General features: G+C 38.9%; 1 protein-coding gene across 7 annotated transcripts in view; it reads left to right on the forward strand.

Moving 5' to 3' along the window:
* DPP10 (dipeptidyl peptidase like 10) overlaps positions 1-21441 on the forward strand; it is a 1393698-nt gene that overhangs the window by 1271508 nt on the left and 100749 nt on the right. For all 7 annotated transcript variants that reach the window (XM_047722550.1, XM_047722553.1, XM_047722549.1 and 4 more), the window contains 2 exons: positions 9447-9567; positions 20659-20813. In XM_047722550.1, coding sequence (XP_047578506.1) covers positions 9447-9567; positions 20659-20813 — 276 coding nt within the window. The remainder of the gene's footprint in view (positions 1-9446; positions 9568-20658; positions 20814-21441) is intronic.

Genomic DNA, 21441 nt, shown 5'->3' on the forward strand with positions numbered 1-21441 from the left:
TGGTGATGTTCCTAGGAAGATGTTGCTGCGGCTGACGTCGAAGAGGTTGCTGCCTGTGTTTTCCTCGAGGATTTTGATGGATTCCTTTCTCACATTGAGATCCTTCATCCATTTTGAGTCTATTTTCGTGTGTGGTGTAAGGAAATGATCCAATTTCATTTTTCTGCATGTGGCTGTCCAATTTTCCCAACACCATTTATTGAAGAGGCTGTCTTTGTTCCATTGGACATTCTTTCCTGCTTTGTCGAAGATGAGTTGACCATAGAGTTGAGGGTCCATTTCTGGGCTCTCTATTCTGTTCCATTGATCTATGTGTCTGTTTTTGTGCCAGTACCATGCTGTCTTGATGATGACAGCTTTGTAATAGAGCTTGAAGTCCGGAATTGTGATGCCACCAACTTTGGCTTTCTTTTTCAATATTCCTTTGGCTATTCGATGTCTTTTCTGGTTCCATATAAGTTTTAGGATTATTTGTTCCATTTCTTTGAAAAAAATGGATGGTACTTTGATAGGAATTGCATTAAATGTGTAGATTGCTTTAGGTAGCATAGACATTTTCACAATATTTATTCTTCCAATCCAGGAGCATGGAACATTTTTCCATTTCTTTGTGTCTTCCTCAATTTCTTTCATGAGTACTTTATAGTTTTCTGAGTATAGATTCTTAGTCTCTTTGGTTAGGTTTATTCCTAGGTATCTTACAGTTTTCGGTGCAATTGTAAATGGGATGGACTCCTTAATTTCTCTTTCTTCTGTCTTGTTGTTGGTGTAGAGAAATGCAACTGATTTCTGTGCATTGATTTTATATCCTGACACTTTACTGAATTCCTGTACAAGTTCTAGCAGTTTTGGAGTGGAGTCTTTTGGGTTTTCCACATAGAGTATCATATCATCTGCGAAGAGTGATAGTTTGACTTCTTCTTTGCCGATTTGGATGCCTTTAATTTCCTTTTGTTGTCTGATTGCTGAGGCTAGGACTTCTAGTACTATGTTGAATAGCAGTGGTGATAACGGACATCCCTGCCGTGTTCCTGACCTTAGCGGAAAAGCTTTCAGTTTTTCTCCATTGAGAATGAAATTTGCGGTGGGTTTTTCATAGATGGCTTTGATAATATTGAGGTATGTGCCGTCTATCCCTACACTTTGAAGAGTTTTGATCAGGAAGGGATGCTGTACTTTGTCAAATGCTTTTTCAGCATCTATGGAGAGTATCATATGGTTCTTGTTCTTTCTTTTATTAATGTGTTGTATCACATTGATTGATTTGCGGATGTTGAACCAGCCTTGCAGCCCTGGAATAAATCCCACTTGGTCGTGGTGAATAATCCTTTTAACGTACTGTTGAATCCTATTGGCTAGTATTTTGGCGAGAATTTTTGCATCTGTGTTCATCAAGGATATTGGTCTGTAGTTCTCTTTTTTGTTGGGATCCTTGTCTGGTTTTGGGATCAAGGTGATGCTGGCCTCATAAAATGAGTTTGGAAGTTTTCCTTCTATTGCTATTTTTTGGAACAGTTTCAGGAGAATAGGAATTAGTTCTTCTTTAAATGTTTGGTAGAATTCCCCCGGGAAGCCGTCTGGCCCTGGGCTTTTGTTTGTTTGGAGATTTTGATGACTGTTTCAATCTCCTTACTGGTTATGGGTCTGTTCAGGCTTTCTATTTCTTCCTGGTTCAGTTGTGGTAGTTTATATGTCTCTAGGAATGCATCCATTTCTTCCAGATTGTCAAATTTGTTGGCGTAGAGTTGCTCATAGTATGTTCTTATAATTGTCTGTATTTCTTTGGTGTTCGTTGTGATCTCTCCTCTTTCATTCATGATTTTATTTATTTGGGTCCTCTCTCTTTTCTTTTTGATAAGTCTGGCCAGGTTTATCAATCTTATTAATTCTTTCAAAGAACCAGCTCCTAGTTTCGTTGATTTGTTCTATTGTTTTTTTGGTTTCTATTTCATTGATTTCTGCTCTGATCTTTATGATTTCTCTTCTCCTGCTGGGTTTAGGGTTTCTTTCTTGTTCTTTCTCCAGCTCCTTGAGGTGTAGGGTTAGGTTGTGTACCTGAGACCTTTCTTGTTTCTTGAGAAAGGCTTGTACCGCTATATATTTTCCTCTCAGGACTGCCTTTGTTGTGTCCCACAGATTCTGAACTGTTGTGTTTTCATTATCATTTGTTTCCATAATTTTTTTCAATTCTTCTTTGATTTCCTGGTTGACCCATTCATTCTTTAGAAGGATGCTGTTTAGTCTCCATGTATTTGGGTTCTTTCCAAATTTCCTCTTGTTATTGAGTTCTAGCTTTAGAGCATTGTGGTCTGAACATATGCAGGGAATGATCCCAATCTTTTGATACCGGTTGAGACTTGATTTAGGACCAAGAATGTGATCTATTCTGGAGAACGTTCCATGTGCACTAGAGAAGAATGTGTATTCTGTTGCTTTGGGATGAAATGTTCTGAATATATCTGTGATGTCCATCTGGTCCAGTGTGTCATTTAAGGCCTTGATTTCCTTGTTGATCTTTTGCTTGGATGATCTGTCCATTTCAGTGAGGGGAGTGTTAAAATCCCCTACTATTATTGTATTCTTGTCGATGTGTTTCTTTGATTTTGTTATTAATTGGTTTATATAGTTGGCTGCTCCCACGTTAGGGGCATAGATATTTAAAATTGTTAGATCTTCTTGTTGGACAGTTCCTTTGAGTATGATATAGTGTCCTTCCTCATCTCTTATTATAATCTTTGGCTTAAAATTAAGTGATCTGATATAAGGATTGCCACTCCTGCTTTCTTCTGATGTCCATTAGCATGGTAAATTCTTTTCCACCCCCTCACTTTAAACCTGGAGGTGTCTTCGGGTGTAAGATGAGTTTCTTGTAGGCAATATATAGATGGTTTTTGTTTTTTTATCCATTCTGATACCCTGTGTCTTTTGATTGGGGCATTTAGCCCATTAACATTCAGGGTAAGTATTGAGAGATATGAATTTAGTGCCATTGTATTGCCTGTAAGGTGACTGTTATTGTATATTGTCTCCGTTTCTTTCTGATCTACTACTTTGAGGGTCTCTCTTTGCTTAGAGGACCCCTTTCAATATTTCCTGTAGAGCTGGTTTGGTATTTGCAAATTCTTTCAGTTTTTGTTGTCCTGGAAGCTTTTAATCTCTCCGTCTATTTTCAATGATAGCCTAGCTGGATATAGTATTCTTGGCTGCATGTTTTTCTCGTTTAGTACTCTGAATATATCATGCCAGCTCTTTCTGGCCTGCCAGGTCTCTGTGGATAAGTCTGCCGCCAATCTAATATTTTTACCATTGTACGTTACAGACTTCTTTTCCCGGGCTGCTTTCAGGATCTTTTCTTTGTCACTAAGACTTGTCAATTTTACTATTAGGTGACGGGGTATGGACCTATTCTTATTGATTTTGAGGGGGGTTCTCTGAACCTCCTGGATTTTGATGCTTGTTCCCTTTGCCATATTGGGGAAATTCTCTCCAATAATTCTCTCCAATATACCTTCTGCTCCCCTCTCTGTTTCCTCTTCTTCTGGAATCCCAATTATTCTAATGTTGTTTCATCTTATGGTGTCACTTATCTCTCGAATTCTCCCCTCGTGGTCCAGTAGCTGTTTGTCCCTCTTTTGCTCAGCTTCTTTATTCTCTGTCATTTGGTCTTCTATATCGCTAATTCTTTCTTCTGCCTCATTTATCCTAGCAGTGAGAGCCTCCATTTTTTATTGCACCTCATTAATAGCTTTTTTGATTTCAACTTGGTTAGATTTTAGTTCTTTTATTTCTCCAGAAAGGGCTTTTATATCTCCCGAGAGGGTTGCTTTAATATCTTCCATGCCTTTTTCAAGCCCGGCTAGAACCTTGAGAATCATCATTCTGAACTCTATATCTGACATATTACCAATGTCTGTATTGATTAGGTCCCTAGCCTTTGGTATTGCCTCTTGTTCTTTTTCTTGTTGTGAATTTTTCCGCCTTGTCATTTTGTCCAGATAAGAGTTTATGAAGGTGCAAGTAAAATACTAAAAGGGTGGCAACAACCCCAGGAAAATATGCTTTAGCCAAATCAGAAGAGATCCTGAATTGTGAGCGGGGAGAAAGGGGATAAAAAGGGGTTCAGAAAGAAAGAAAAAAAAAAACTATTAAAAAAAAGAAAGCCGATAAAGAAAAAAAATATAAAAAGAGGAAGAAATATATATATATATTAGATAAACTATTTAAAAAACGTTAAAAAAAAGAAAATGGTAAAAGTTAAAAAAAAATTTAGCAGAAGAAGAGAAAAAGAAAAAAAATTGAAAAAGAAAAAAAAATTAAATTAACTGCAAGGCTAAAAAATCATGGGGAGAAAGCCATGAGTTCCGTGCTTTGCTTTCTTCTCCTCTGGAATTCCGCCGTTCTCCTTGGTAGGTGAACTTGGTCCTGGCTGGGTTTCCTGTTGCTCTTCTGGGGGAGGGGCCCGTTGTAGTGATTCTCAAGCGTCTTTGCCCCAGGCGGAGTTGCACAGCCCTTACCCGGGGCCGCGCTGAGTCATCCGCTCGGGTTCGCTTTCGGGAGCTTTTGTTCCCTGAGCGCTTTCCGTAGAGTCCAGAGGACGGGAATAAAGATGGCGGCCTCCCGGTCTCCGGCCCGGAGGAGCCGAGAGCCCGGGGCCCCACTCCTCAGTGCGCCCTCAGAGAACAGCGCCCAATGACTCCCGCCACCCTGGCCTCTGGCCGCGCTCCGAGCTGACCGAGCCTGCGACCGGTTCAAGGCAACCCTGAGCTGAGAGTCACTCCTCGGCTCTGTCTCTGCAGCCGGCTTCCCCGTTCCAATACCGGTAAGCTCTGCGACACTGAGACACCCCCGATCCTTCTGCAACCCTGCGGGACCTGAGGCCGCGCTTACCCCGCCTGGGCTTCACCCCAGTTAAGCCTCTGGAGCGATGTCCCTCAGCAGAACAGACTTTTAAAAGTCCTGATTTTGCTCCGTTGCTCCGCCGCTCGCCGGGAGCCGGCCCCTCCCCCCGCGGTCTATCTTCCGGTCGCTTTGGATTCACTTCTCCGCCAGTCCTACCTTGCAGAAAGTGGTTGATTTTCTGTTTCTGGAATTGCTGTTCTTCTTCTCTTCAATCTCCCGTTGGATTTGTAGGTGTTTGCAATCTTTAGATAAGCTATTTAGCTGATCTCCCGCTACCCGAAGTAGTCTCAGCCAGCTACTTCTCCGCCATCTTGACTCCTCCCCCCATAGGTCTAATTTTCAATTCTTGTTTTATTTTGCTGGGTTTTTTTAAAGCTGTTTAAAAGTTCACCAGAGTCTGCCATTATCAGGCATTGTCTCTGGTTGAACCAGTCACAGTAGGCTAATTTACATTGTAATTATTCTCAGTTCCAAAATCTTAATGACTTTTAACATCAGATGTTCATTTCTTTTTTTTTTTTTTTTTTAAAGATTTTATTTATTTATTTGACAGACAGAGATCACAAGCAGGCAGAAAGTCAGGCAGAGAGAGAGAGAGGAGGAAGCAGGCTCCCTGCGGAGCAGAGAGAGAGGAGGAAGCAGGCTCCCTGCGGAGCAGAGAGCCCGATGTGGGGCTCGATCCCAGGACCCTGGGATCATGACCTGAGCTGAAGGCAGAGGCTTTAACCCACTGAGCCACCCAGGCGCCCCCAGATGTTCATTTCTTGCTATGTGTCCATTACAAGTTGGCTAGGATGGAGAGGGGATTTGCTCCACGCCTCTTCACCCAGCAGTCCAGGCTTCTGAGGGATCCACCATCATAAGCATTCCCAGTGGTTGTGGCAGTTGGGAAGAAAAGGTGAAAATTTGGCTGTTATAAACTCCTCCACAGAAGTGATGCTGCTATGTCCAATCACTTGGTAATGACCAGTATCAACTAGCACACTCATTAATTTCTTAGAACATTTATTACATGTTTCTTAACTTGTCATGATTCAGCACAAAGTACTTCAGTTGCCTTCCTGTTCCCTTCTGGCAACTTCACCAGTTTTGAATATTTTTTTAAGTGTATTAAGACCATTGATTTTGAAAAACTGGGTTGTTGGCTTGCTATCTAAATTGAAGAGTAACATGGTCAAATAGCTCTCCATTCCTATTTTTTATACTGTTTAGGTGGCTCATTGAAGGAATTGATTAATGGCATCAAAAATATTATGACATCTTAGTCAATAACATTAGGATAAATGGCGTTAGCGTTTGTCATATTTTCAATATGATTTAAATCTGGTCCCCACCCTTGATGATTGACATTTGGATCCAGTTTCATTTTATCAGAGTGCCCTGGTAGTACCTGTGAATATCTGCGCTTCTCGTATTGTTAAGCTAGTAGTTAAAGTTTGTGATTATTATTTGAAAGTAGTATAATCCAAGGAAAACCTTTGGCTATTTAAAAGAAGTTAGAAGAGGTGCCTGTGGCTCAGTTGGCTAAGTGTCTGCTTTCAGCTCAGGTCATGATCCCAGGGTCCTGGTTATCGTGCCCATTGTGGGGGGAGGTCTCTGCTCAGCAGGGAGTCTGCTTCTCCATCTCCCTCTCTGCTTGTGCTCTCTCTCTCTCTCTCTCACTCTCTCTCCCCCTTTTGCTCACTCTCTCTCAAATAAATATATAAAATCTCTTAAAAAAAAACAGATTAGAAGATTATGAATGTACATTTTCCTGAAGGCAGTCGCTAACTTTTTGTCCTTAGAAAAAACATCTTGTAGGGACGCCTGGGTGGCTCAGTTGGTTAAGCAGCTGCCTTCGGCTCAGGTCATGATCCCAGCGTCCTGGGATCGAGTCCCGCATCGGGCTCCTTGCTCATCAGGGAGCCTGCTTCTCCCTCTGCCTCTGCCTGCCATTCTGACTGCCTGTGCTTGCTCTCTCTCCCTCTCTCTCTCTGACAAATAAATAAATAAAATCTTTAAAAAAAAAAAAAAAGAAAAAAGATCTTGTGGACATTCCTTGGCATTGCAGCTTTCAGCAAATGGCATTAAAATTCTGATTCCATATTGCCTGTTCTTTTACATTGAAGCAGATGTCAGTTTCATATGGATTCTGAATATCATCCAATCTGTTCTTCAAATATAAATGTAATTACTGGTCAATGGTTTTGGATAATTTATACATCTGCTGAAATCGTGGAGGTTTTATCAATTGTTTTGACTTAGAGTTTGTTCCTTTCAGAAAGCTGAGGATCTGGAACTCTCTTACTTTGGACTAAGTCACCTCTACTCTGAAGAATAGCCACATGTGCTTAGGTAGCATGAGTGTGGGTGATCTGAACCATTATTGCTCCCAAGTCCCAAGGAGAAGGTTCGGGTACAAAAAGGGGATCCCTTCCAAGTAAGGAAGATTTTGTGAGCCTGTTTCACATACTATTTGTGAAAGGCAAAAGGAGGTAGTGATGTAAAGCTCAAGCTTTAGATGGCTAGAATAAAGTGATTTTTTTTTTCATTATAAGGGACTGTGAAAGTCATTAAAGCTAACTTTCATCTAGTTTTCAGACACCCGAGATAATAGTTTTCAAACTTTCAGCTAAGTAGGACCCACAGAGATTCAATATTAACCTTATTTCTTATTTCCTATCATCACTTGAAAACTTTTCTAAATGAAATGAAAGCAGTAGATATCATTTGTTATCACTTCCCCTCTTTCCACTGTTAGTCCTGCTGCTCCTGGTCCATATATTACCAACATAATAATGTAATGCTGGTCGATGGTTTGGGATAATTAACAGTTTGGCTTAAGCTGTAGAAATTTTATTTTGATTTAGAATTTGTAGCCTCCATAAAGCTTAGGATTTTGAACCAAATTAGCCGTTTCTAAGCAAAGTCACATGTATTACATGTTCTACATTCATCAAGTTATGTATGCTTCACAGAAGGTAGGAGACTGTAAGGCACGTGTGAGACTTATCCACATTTTATAAAGGAGAGGAATGAGATTTTAAAAGGCTCAGAAAATTATCTAAGTCACTTGGATTTTAAATTTAGGCTTCCTCATGATATAGCCCTCTCTTGTGAACACCCTAATGTATCTTTCTTTCTCCCTACCCTCACCCCTCAAAAATTCTTCATCTTATTTTGGCATTCTCACCTGTAATATAAATGACATGCAGTGTTGAAATGATAATTAGACCCACTCACTCGTATACTTGCCAAATCACCAGACTCAAAGTAGAATGTTAATGAAATTTTCTGGATATTAAGTTTGCTTTCATCATTTTGCACACCAAGATTTAAAATCTAGGATCTCATAATTAGAGGATTGTATCAGGAGTTCTGGTGTTTGCTCTGTTCACTATTATGTAGTGGTTCTGTAACGTGCTGAACGAAGGGCTCTAAGTTGTCTTCTACCTTTCTAGTAGAATGTTCAGTGTGGTTTCAATTAGGTGACATTCTGTTTCCCCAACATGTGGATGAAACATGGTTCTCTGAAGGTTTTATTATCCAGAGACCAGCAGTTTGAAATTTTTGGTATTAAAAATATTTGAACATGGTTTACTGATAATTTTATCCTGAATTCTATTTTGTGTGGACAGACCCTGTTTAATTTCTGTAGTTCCTATTGTGGGGGCTGTTGTTGATGATATTATTTTGGAAGACTTTGTGATGTGTTCAAATTAGAACTCTCTCTTGAACCCTGAAGCACATGGCCATTATCACTAGTGAGCTATTTAGGAAAAGAATTGCCAGGGAAGAGTGGCGCATAGCAGGGTGTGTCCCATTTATAAATTCAAAGGAATTTTGCCGTCCTCTTCTTTCATCAGAGTATATGAGTCAAGCTGGGTGGAAGTAGAAATATTCTCTAGAGGGGCACCTGAGTGGCTTAGTTGGTAGGGTATCTGCTTTTAGCTCTCGTCATGATCCCAGGATCCTGAGATTGAGCCCTGCTTCGGGCTTCTTGCTCAGAGGGGAACCAGCTTCTCCCTCTCCCTCTGCCTGCCCCTCCCCCTGCTTGTGTGTGCTCTCTCTCTCTCTCTGTCAAATGAATAAATAAAACCTTTAAAAAAAGAGATTATATAGAGGTTATTTTATTGATGACCAAATCCATTTTTGTAAAAGTTAAAGACCCCAAATTGAGCCTTTTAAGTAGTTGGCTATTACTAAAATGGCATCTATTTTGGTTTTTCAGTCTCTTAAGTATGCAAAGTGTTATCTCAAACCCAAATCAATTTTGTGGGAGAAAAGAGATTAAGTGGATGAAAAATTATTGTTGAAAATGTGGATTTAAATGCTTCAGTAGTGGTACTGTGTAATTTCTAAATGACAATTTGATATTGATATGATAAGAAAGGAAACTGCCATTAATAATTGAAAGCAATGCAAATGTATGTATTAAACAAACATAAACTGAAAGCAGGCAAATAATATAACACTTAGTGCTTCAGCTATTAATCTATAGTATGAAGGTATTTTAAAAAGCTTCCTAATATATTGCATTTTGGGGTCTTTTATGTTTCCGGATCTAGATTTATATTTTTGAGAATAATATCTACTATCAACCTGATATAAAGAGCAGTTCATTGCGACTGACATCTTCTGGAAAAGAAGGAATTATCTTTAATGGGATTGCTGACTGGTTATATGAAGGTGAGTCGAATAGATTTAGTTTCAAAAGAACACAAACAACATATTTTTATGCAAAATCTGAGAGAAATCTGTTCATTCTATAACAATATTTATAGCTCCATTTCCTCTTATTTCTGCTCAAAATTGCCTTCATGCTTTCATGTCTTTGCATGTGCTTATATTTTGATTGGTTGTGATTCACATCTACTACATTTGAAGGGTGTGTGTGTGTGTGTGTGTGTATACACATACGTACAAATACATTTTGTTCAGGCTAGAGAGATTTGATTTTGGTGATGCTTAACTAATGAAAGTGAGTAATCATTTTATGTCATTCTGGAATTAGATGCTGAATTTTTCTGACTATGGGAAAGGAGAAACAAAAATCTTTACTGCTCAAAAAGTGCATGAAAACCACTTGTTTTTAGTTATTCTCATTAAGAACATCTGTCATTGTTTAAAAGCCATCGCATGGGGAACAAAATAAAACCCATCTAAAGGGTCATTTGTAATAACTACTGAATGAAGTTTTCATGATAGCTGAGAATATAAAAAGGAAATCAGGTAATAAAAACCTCTATCCAGTTTGATCATGCACCAGTTGTCAGCTGGGTTAGGGGTACAGATTTCCTCAGGAAGACTCAATGCTTGAGGTTAATACCTAAGTTTCAGACTCTGCAACTGATCTTGGCAAAATGCATTAAGATTTAAAGCAAGTTAGTCACATTTGATTAGAAATTATAAAGCTAAGAATCATCTAGAAAATAAATTTTATTTCTTGAGCAATATTGGCAAATGCAATCTTCCACATCAGACTCCATATTCTTAAGTCTGTAAGAAAAGTAAATCACCTACCTCCTTCACTTATTCATCCATTCTATCATTAAACAGATATTATTAAAGACTTACGTATGTTCTAAGTATTTGTAAGGGTGCTGAGATATAATAGATATAATATCTATTATAACAGATATAATGTAGATACCTATAATAGATATAATAAGGTACAAAACAAAGTACTTCACATTAAGAGAAACATTTTGCTGGGTGAAGCTATTTTATTAATGAAGAGACACTGTGCCTTTGAGATTTAATGCATATGTGTACATGTATATTTACAATATATTTTTGTATATATGCCAGCATCAAATAATAAATTATTTTAGAGGCCACAGTTAATTCTGAGAGGAGTAGTAGGAACTACTTTGGAAATGTAAAAAATAGTTACACTCTGAATTTTTTAAAAATTCAAACTCACAAAGTGATAAGTAGGGTTCTTCAATTCAGAGTATCAGAAGCTGACTCTGGCTTTCTTATTGCAAAAGTATAAATTTTTAGAGTGTGCGATGGCCCAGTGAATTAAAGAGATAGGTGGAGAACAAACTTGAAACTTGGGTGGTTCCAAGAATCTAGGTAGCAAGAACTCAGTATCTCTGATTTAGAAGAGCTGGGTGAGATGCCCTTCATCTTCAAACCATCGTCGGTACTCTGTGAGACCCTGACTGGTGAAGAAACCATGTCAGTGCAGTGTGACAAGCAGTTAAATCACAGGACACACAGGATTCTATGAAAGAACAAAAGAAAGCTAGCCCATTCTGGGGATTTGCAAACATTTTCCTAAAGGAGAAACCCTCTGAGTTGAGCCTGAAAGATCAAGAAATAGAAGAAACTAGGTAGGAAAGAGCCCAAGCGTCCATTAAGTGACGAATGGATAAAGAAGATGTGGCATATATATCCAATGGGCTATTTCTCAGCCATAAAAAAATAACAAATTTTGCCATTTGCAGAGACATGGAGAGAGTATTATGCTAAGTGAAGTAAGTCAGTCAAGAAAGATAAATACCATATATTTTTTTAAATATTGTATTTATTTATTTGACAGAGAGACACAGCGAGAGAGGGAACACAAGCAGGGGGAGTGAGAGAGGGAGAAGCAGGCTTCCCACCAAGCCGGGAGCCTGATGCGGGGCTCGATCCCAGAACCCTGGGATCATGACCTGAGCCGAAGGCAGACGCTTAACGACTGAGCCACCCAGGTGCCCCGATAAATACCATATTATTTCACTCATATGGAATTTAACGAAACAAATGAGCAAAAAAAAAAAAAAAGAGAGAGGGAGAGAGAGAGAAACCAAGAAACAGACTCTTAACTATAGATAACAATCTTATAGTTACCTGAGGGGAGGTGGGTAGAGGGATGTCTTAAACAGGGGACGAGGATTAAGGAGGGCACTTGTGATGAGCACTGGGTGCTATATTGAAATGTTGAATCACTATATTGTACACCTGAAACTAATAGTACACTGTATGTTAACCAGCCAGAATTTAAATAAAAACTTTATGAAAGGAAGGAGAAGAACCTAGGTAAGGAAATCTATGCAAGAGTTAAAAGCTTGCAAAAGCATAGCAATGTTAAATAGCATGGTGTGTGCCTTGGGAACTAAAATCTGCTTGGTATTATTGGGGCATAAAATTTGAGTAAAAGGAGGGCAGCAAATACCAAGGGATAGTGACCCTAAAAATAATCTGGGATTTCAATTATTTTTCCACTAGTAAATGGGGTAACTAATAGAGCTTTTTAAGTAAGGGAGTGTCAGTATTATATCTTCCATATAAATAGATCATTTTGACTACAGTATAAAACTGGGATTGAATAGCAGAAAGAACCAATGAGAAGCTGGCAGGACTTTTCTGTGTTCTGTTGAAAGATAATGAGCAATATTAGTAAGGTTAAAGCTGTAAGAAGTTGATGAGGCAGTAAAACAGATCTTAGTGGTTAAATGGATGGGGTGGGTGAAAAGAAGTCAATGATTCTTTGGCTTCTGGTTTGGATCACTTGTAAATAGTGGTTATAAGCACAGTAAGCAAGCATTTATAAGAGTAGTGGGCTTCAGGGAGGGAAGGAATAATTTAGTGGGAACACTGGTGCTTCGCAGTGTGCTGGCATGCTACCTTGGGTAACAAAATGTGATCATTAACTTGGTAGAACTTTTAAGTTAACTCAATGTAGAATCTAGCGCCTGATCAACTGAACAACTGCCTTGGGCCTCTTTCTTTTACATAAGGCTTTATATAATTTATGGCATTACATTTCTAAGGAAAATGTCAGAAGAGAAATTAAAGACTATTAACTGACAAATATGGTTATTTTCCTAATTAGAGAATAAAATTCTATATATTATGGAGAGTGAACACTGACTGTGTTGGGGAATAGGTAGGACATGTAGGACAAAAACTTCTGTAATTACACTGTAGGTCTGACACTTTCCAAAAGAGAATGGAAAACTTACAGTTTTGCCATTCAAATTAAACTCAGTCCTTTGGGCTCTTATGTTGTAGGTGTCCTAGCAAATTCCAAATGTGTTATGTGATTGAATCCTCACAATGCTAGCATATTTAATCATTTACTGAAGAAACCAAGACTCAGGGGGGACAGGTGATTTGGACGTGGCCTCAAAGCTCACAAGTGCCGAAGATGGCACGTGAATGTGTATTTTCAAAGCCAGTACTTCTCCCTAGTCTACTCTACCTGTTAGAATTCAGTGCCTTTCATCATTTCCTAAGGAATGACACATGTTGTGGACCTAAGCTATTAGATTTCACAGGTCTGTTTCCTCAGCCAAAGAATCTGAATCCTATTGACCAAAGACTTACCTCAATTCTTGCTTTATTTCCAAGAGAAGGGACTGTATCATGGGAATCAGTGTTAAGGTTTGACAGAGGGATTTAGGCCATTTGGATGCCATTGATTTTCCCCTCATCTGTCATCCCCAACCTATGTTTCAAGAGTCTCACATTTACCTTCATCTCCCACTACCACTGTGCTTTTCCAAGACACCAACAGCTCCCATATTTTCTTTTTTCTCTTCCGTATATTCACCATAAGACAGTGACATCTAAGAATGCATATGACCTTCAACAGTATGTGTGCAATACTCTAGTGTGGAGATTTCCTTTTTTGTTCCTTTACAAATATCAATTACAATCTGAATTAGTATGTGTGGGAGACTGAAGAAGGAACATGTAACATTTCCACTTAATTGCTTTAATTGAAATTTGCCTTTTGTAAATATCATAGAAAAAAAAGATTAGAGAAGGAGTCACAGAAAAGATAAAATATTTTTGTGGAACAAATTTGAAGGCATGGCTTAAATTTTTTAGGTTCAGGCCAGTCTGTGAGTGTGGCTGTTGATCCCAGTAACAGACACATATGTCGAGGTTTTAAAGTCTTGAAGTGTTATTTTAAAGCCTCTTTGTCCCTTTTTTAAGTATCATTCAATTCCTACAGAAAGAAAAGGCAAATAAAATGTGGTTTAAAGAGTTGGTGACTCTCCGAAGAAAAATGAAACATTATGCTCAAAATGAAACATTTTATACACAATTCACACAAAATGCATCTCATGTTATTCATATAAATTGGTGCATTTAACATAGTAATTCAACTAAATAAAATATCAAAGTAAAGTTCACAGCTAACAAAGTAAAGTTCACAGCTACCAAGTCTACAACTTGGAAAATTTCTATAAAGTACTAAATATGCAATAGAAAAAGTGAGTGTCACTTGAAGTTATTTGAACATATAAAATAGTGGAACTAATGTGCCTAAATGATTTATAAATGTGTTTTTAAGGAATTCTTCTGTGATATTCAGTTCAACAGTTATCGAGTAGACACATCTTTCCAGCATTATCTGAGAGGGATATGAAGAGGAATAGGGTCTCCATATTGTGGGCATTACTAACTTAGTGGAGTGAAAACTGTAAACACCTGTTATATAAGGAATCATTTGGAGCATAGTAAATAGAAATATAAATAGAACTACATGTCCACATACCAACTAGAAATATAAGTAGGATTAATTCTAATGGAATGGGGGAATATAGAGTGGCTTCATGGAAGAAATGGTATTTGCATTGAGCTTTAAGAATGAAAGGAATAAAAAAGTTAGAGAAACAATTGACAGCATAAACAATTCCTTATCAACAGATGAAGATTGTTAAATTTTTTGGTTATTTATTGAGAAGAATGCAAAAATGGCTATTTTCACTTTTTTTTCTGTCTTCTCTTGGATACAGGAAATCACATTCATGCATTCATTGATTCAGCAATTATTTATTGAGCACTTACTAAATCCCAGTAAAACTGGGCTATGACAGATAAAAGAAAAAGGCAGAGATGCAGCCGTGGAAGCCAGAGGAAGATAGAATAATAGAGCTGAGTCTCAGGAGGTCAAACAAAGTAAGGATTCCATAGTTACTGTTTGATTTGCTACCAGAAATTGATAAGAGCAAAGTCAGTCAATTTGTGGTACCAGAAGCAAGATTGCAATGGATAGAGGTATAAATGAGAAGTGAGAAGGTTATGAATATAGACAATTCTTTTAAGAAACTTGACAGTGAGATAAGGAAAATAAAGGGAAAAATGAACCACAGACCCATCTGGCTGGCAGTAGCATACTCGGGAAATCTTATCTGTCTAAATTGATAAACTACAAATGGATAAAATTAGCTTACTTTTCAGAATAGCATGTTAATCTGAACACAGTGATTATATATTAGTTAGTTTACTGTAAGTACTTTGTGTTGAGGCTATGTTTTTAAGTGTCTTTGATATAAAACAACATGTGTTGAAAACTCCATCTGTTCTGCAGTGAGATTTTCTAATCATTGTAATAAAGACAGAGAAGAACCAATCCCTCATTGAGATGGATGGTATGCAATTTGTATAAATACATTGTTTGTAAATAATATAATTAACACAGGAAGTTGCAATCCATGAGTAAGAGTCCTTATTAGTTGCAATTAAAGAAGTGTGTGCATATCTAAGAGCACTCTTAAGTAGATGCATATTAAAGATTCTTTTATTTATTTCCTTCCCATTTCAGTTAGCTTTATTTTTATACCTGAAGGAAGTCACATAACTCTTTGTGTGTACTACTTTGATATTTTAGTGTTTTTGTGAGGAACAACTCTAGGCATAGATCACTCTAAAATAAATTATAGTAGATGATACCTAGTTTCCATTGAATGGTGCTCTCAAATCTGGGCCATTCTTATTTTTGGGAAGTACCTGCACAGATATATTTCAGCACCTAGGATAGAACCCATTTCTTTAGAAAACCTGAGTGTTGATTTTAGACAGGACAATCTGATCTCTCTGTACCTTCAAGGCTCATAAGACTTAAGAGTTTACACTCAGTTGGCAGTTAGCATTTTTTCCCTCATTGTGTCATGTGGATGACTCATGTCTCCTCTTATGAATTGTAAGTAACTTGTACAAATCAGGGTCAGGATTACAACTGGAAAAAAATGGCACATTCAAAGTAGTATACAAAATTTTATCTATGAAGGGACCACTTGTCAAAGACAAGGGTTATGTAGCAACCTTTGGCTAGTATTGATTTAGCCATTTACACCTGAAGTGAGATGGGTAAGTGCTCTTTTACTAGAGCCTAGAAGGAGGGTATCCTATAGTTTCTCAAGTAATAGAAGCAGTAAGTTTTGGTTGAGGAAAATAACCAGACTCACATGTTTCCAGTGTGTAAGAACCAAGAAAGTAAATACCATGCACTAACTTTATTCTCTTCGTTTGATTTGTCTGGTCTCATATTGGTGACAGCCAACAAAGGCTCAGAGATCATGGGGATGTTATAATTTATTCAGATAAAAACTTTGTGTCCTTGAAAGAACACATGAAGTTCCATCTGCTACTCTTGCTTTTTTTAGGATTTTATTTATTTATTTGACAGAGAGAGATACAGCAAGAGAGGGAACAGAAGCAGAAGGAATGGGAGAGGGAGAAGCACGCTCCCCACTCAGCAGGGTGCCTGATGTGGGGCTTGATCCCAGGACTGGGATCATGACCTGAGCTGAAGGCAGATGCTTAATGACTGAGGCACCCAGGTGTCCCTCTGCTACTGTTTCTTTGTAGGGCGATATTAGTCCAGTTTATGTACCAGTCTGAAATTTATAACTACAGTCAGCACTTACGTTTTCCATATAAGGTTTTGGGGAAATGTGCCCAAGAAAAGAAATAAGGTTATCATATGGCCTTAACTGGTAATCCTAGCTCCCTCTGAGAACTATTCATTCATTTTTCTCTTTCCTTCTGCCAGCATTTTGATTATAGGAGTCATTTATGTGGTGGATCAAACCAAAATTTTATCCCTGCCAAATCTTATTCCTTTTCCTCTTTTTCTTAATTAGGTTGCTACATTTTCAGTTTTCCACTGAAATGGAAATTGGAATGTGGAAATGTAGAATTGGAAAATGAGATCAAGTTGGCCAAAGGAGTATTTCTGAATCTCTGGGTCCAGATATAGTCTTCTTTACTCTCTGTTGTATAGTGAAGACACATATTCTTCCTAGCAGATAAGCTTAATCATCAGACAACACTGTCAAGTTCCCCCGCCATCCCCAGTCCTATTGAGTCCCACCTGATTGGGGAGAAATTTCAGCTTCCAGGTCAGAGGAAGAGAATTAAGACATTGTTTAGTGGAAGCAACCCCCACTGCCATAGGCATTAGGACTCAGAAACCCATTGATCTCCTTATCATGAAGACAAGAAACAAATATGTCCAGTGGGGTAATGGTGTGATAGTGATAGAGAATGCTATACTTCTACCCCTTAGTTCCTAGGTCTTTGCTTTCTGGCTATGCGAGAGGGACATATGTATGCTCTATGAGGATATCCCAACTTCAGGATTGTTTCAGTGCGAAGACTGAGATAGAGAAGACTAGTTAACACTTCCGTCAAACCAGGTACATATAGCTAAAAGAAAACAGTGAAATTCATGGTCTGAGCCTATTGCCCTTCTTTCTGCTATAAAAGAGTTCCTGTTTGGTGGTGATGGAGTGTGGATTATTGTGATAATGGATAAGCTATTCTGTAATTCCATGACTAGCACAGGCATAGCTATACAGAGCTTGTGTCTATCTTGTAATGACAAAATGCTACCCCTTCTTGATGGAATGCTTCCCCGGTAATCTCCCTGCCACCAGGTAGCCAGCTGGTCCTGCTGGGAAATCATGCCATGTCAAGAGTTTAATGATGGCCACTATCATTGGCAGGTGATGGTGGGAGCCAAAGCAGACTGACATGCACCCGGTAGTCATATGGTCCATCTGATTATTGAGAGCCTTTTCGGCTGGTGATGTGTTCTGGTCGATATTAAGTAGAATACTGATATCTTCACATTTTTACATTTTTTTTTTTAATTTGACAGACAGATCACAAGTAGGCAGAGAGGCAGGCAGAGAGAGAGAGGAGGAGGAGGCAGGCTCCCTGCCCAGCAGAGAGCCCGACACGGGACCCGATCCCAGGACTCTGAGACCATGACCCGAGCTGAAGGCAGAGGCTTTAACCACTGAGCCACCCAGGCGCCCCCACATTTTTACAATTTTACCCCTCCTGATAAGTCAGTGCAGTTATCTTTCCCTAAATTTCCTTGTCACTAATTTTTGTCTTCCCATAACCCTAATCAGGTCTTTTATTAGTTACTATGCATGAATCAGGGTAGATCTATGCTTCAAGCCAGTTCTCCTTCCACAAGAAGTAGAAGAGTACACATCTTATTCAAAAGTCTGCCGACGGGAAGGATTTTGTTTCCTTTAGTCTTTTAATGCCACTCCTCAGTCAGACTGTGGTACAGAGCCTTTCCAATTCCAGAGTCTTCAAGTAGATCATGCAGACCTGCCCATAAACCAGACCTCCATTTATTCCTCCCCTGTCAGTGTGTCTTAGAAAACACATCTTGTTTAGATACGAGCTGAAGAAGAGAGGGTAAAGCAGAAGATGCAATAATCTAGACATTTTACTTACGCATTCTGTCCAGTCCCATATATGCCCCTTCTGTTATAGTGGGATATTGCTGTATGTGTTCTGTTCTGCGGTCAGTGAACCAGGTAAGAGTCAGTTCCTGATGGGCAGTTTGGTCTACATAGTTACTTGGTATCCTGTGGTCAGGCTAATTGTTTCTGCAAGAGCCCAGGAGAGAGCTGCTTTTGAAAAGGAGAGTATTTATCAGCATGGGAGGAAATGACCTTCCTCTCAAGCCTGTAATGCCTATGCTTTGATTGCCTTATAATGAGTGTCAGAAGCTCCACACAGCATCTCTGTTTACCATGCACCTTAAAACGAAGATGGTAGGGAAAGCTGTTCCATGTCCCTGATCTGCAGAGCCCTTTCTTGCACAGGCTCTTCTCAGAACAGGCAACTCTACAGGATACCTGGGAAGTAGAACAGGGCAACATATGTGAATGTGGTTTAAGTTGTTACTCAAAATCAGAAGAGTCTATTCCCTCTCTACTTTAGCGAAAGTACAATTCCAACAAATTTCCTCCTACTTTAGAAGAGATACCCTGCTGTATACTATGCTATTAGATCTCTAAACACTCTTCTAGGGATATAGATTCCTCAGCTTTTTGGAATTTATCTTTCACCCTGCCTTAATGCAGAGAATGTCTAACTCCCTGGGAGAGAGGCTGCCTCTGTCAGAAAGGAGACTTGTGTAAATTTTGAGGTTCAGCATCTTCAGCCATAATATTAGACACTTACAGCAACATTCCACTATAAATGTGTTATTTATGAGACTAGTCCAGAAAGCACCGGTATACTGCACATGTTGACCCAAACATCCTTATCCTATGTGCCAGTGTCCTAGGACTTCTCCACCAATATCTCTGTCTTAGCTTTAAAAAACACCTGGAGTGGGGCCCCTAATTTGTGTCATAGCTGCGCCCCCTTACTGTGTTCTCTTGGACCTCTGCCTTATCCGCCTGCAGTGGCAGAAGGGAGGGACTCCTTCAGAGTTGCCACAGTGACCTACTTGGTATTCTTGGTTTTGCAGATGTGGTTCCTATTTCAGTTTATCCCTATGGAATCTCCCTGAGGTGTTATATGAACCAAGTGAGCCTCATTTTACAGTTTTTACAGTTGCCACTCTTGTAACAATTAAGTACACAACCAATTACCCTCCCAAAACCTTTCATCTCTGTCTGCATTTCATTCTGTATCCTCACCAGTGACAGTGGATGACTCCTGATTCTATCCTTTGCTATGGATTATCTGTGCTCCAGTTCCCTCCTGGAAAGGTGATTATCACGTCAAAGGTAGTACAGATACAGATGTATATAGATATAGATCACCAGCTTAATCTCAAAATCTAATTTTAAAGGTCCCTTTTCTGAGTCTCTTACTGGTGTTCATCATGGTATCTGCCAGGGTACAAAGTTGGCACATTCAGTAATCTGAAGATTTATTTACAAAGAGGACACATTTACAAAGGGAAACCATGAAGGACAGAGCTATAATCTAGACTAGTAGCAACCAAGCTATAGTTACCCCTGTGACCACAGAGATGAGCCATTACAAGATACAAAACGAGAAAATTTCACAGAAGAGACTGCATTGACAGGGGTGGTGACATCATTTAAAACATACAGCTAGACTGAAGTGACATTCCATGGTAGAGCCAAGGGAATACATACTCTGACTTCACTCTCCTTCTAATCTCTTGCCATAGTATAATAAAGGTCATGCTCTGGAGGGCATGATGGCCCTTCTGCTGTAAATCTTGCAAATCTTCTGGACCAGAAAGCAGGTATAGGCAAGTGAATAGTGGAGCTGGGGTCACAAGAAAGATAACCAATTTCTCATTCTCTTTCTTTACAGCTTAAAATAATTATGTGAGTGTAGTGGGTATTCAACTTGTTCGATGATGAGAGTGGGTATTTAACGTGCTTGATGATAGAAATATGATTGAATGCAAAGGTGAATGAGTGGTGACATAAATATGTTTTGTGCCATATTTCAGTCTTCAGTTACTGTTTTACTCTTTTTACTCCAGTAGTGCTTTCACTTTCTCTGTCCACATTGCTGACAGCCTATGAAATCCTGACTTCATTGCTTCATTCTTTCCTGCCATTGCATCTGCTTGTTCTGGGACTAAAAGGGGAACCCAGAAATGCAGAATTCTCTAAAACGTTGATAAAATCCAACACATTATATAAAAAAAAAATGTATATGTGCAATGGAGATTTCAAGGACAGATGTTTGTGGGTCACTGAGCCCACGTCTCTACAGTTGGTTTCAAATAACACTCATTTATTCTAGAGGAACTTCTGCATTCTCACATTGCCCACTGGTGGTCACCAGATGGAGAAAGGCTTGCCTTCCTGATGATAAATGATTCGTTGGTGCCGAACATGGTTATCCCTCGATTTACGGGAGCGTTGTATCCCAAAGGAAAGCAGTATCCATACCCTAAGGTAAGTAACGTGAAAGTACTCGTTTGTTCTCTTTCTCCTCACTAGTGACTTGATGGATAGTATCCTTGGTTCATGAACAAGTTGTCTTTGCTGAAAAGGAAGCTTTTCATTCCTGGTTGGCAGAGTCATCTTTCAGGACTTGCAGTAGCCTGTCCGGTGTTCCGGTAGGAAGAAGTAGAGACGATTCAGGGTTTCCCAACTGCCACGTTTGCTGCATTTCTTTCTCTTTGATTCCCTCATTCTTTTTTCCCTCGACTTCCCAGTTGGAAAGAAAATGAGAAAAGATAAGGGGAACACTGATGCCAAGTCACAGGTTTCTCCAAAGTCCATTCTGTGTTTGTTCTCCATTTGTCTTGTTCTGGTTGTTACTGGCCTTATAAGGAAAGAAGAAGTCCCACGGTCAAATAAGTTGAAATTTCTTAGTTAAAAATAAAGCCCAACTTCTTGCAGATGCTTTCTTAGAGCACTTAATATACTATATGTTAATGTGCATTTTAAATGTCCCATAGAAAACTGACTAAGCAGAAAGCATCCCCAGTAAGGAATAGACTAAGCATAAAGAATATCTATGAAGAATAGACTAAACAGAGAATCACCAATAAAGAATAGACTAAGCATAAAGAATTTA

This window comes from Lutra lutra, chromosome 3 (genome assembly GCF_902655055.1).
Source record: "Lutra lutra chromosome 3, mLutLut1.2, whole genome shotgun sequence".
NCBI lineage: Eukaryota > Metazoa > Chordata > Mammalia > Carnivora > Mustelidae > Lutra > Lutra lutra.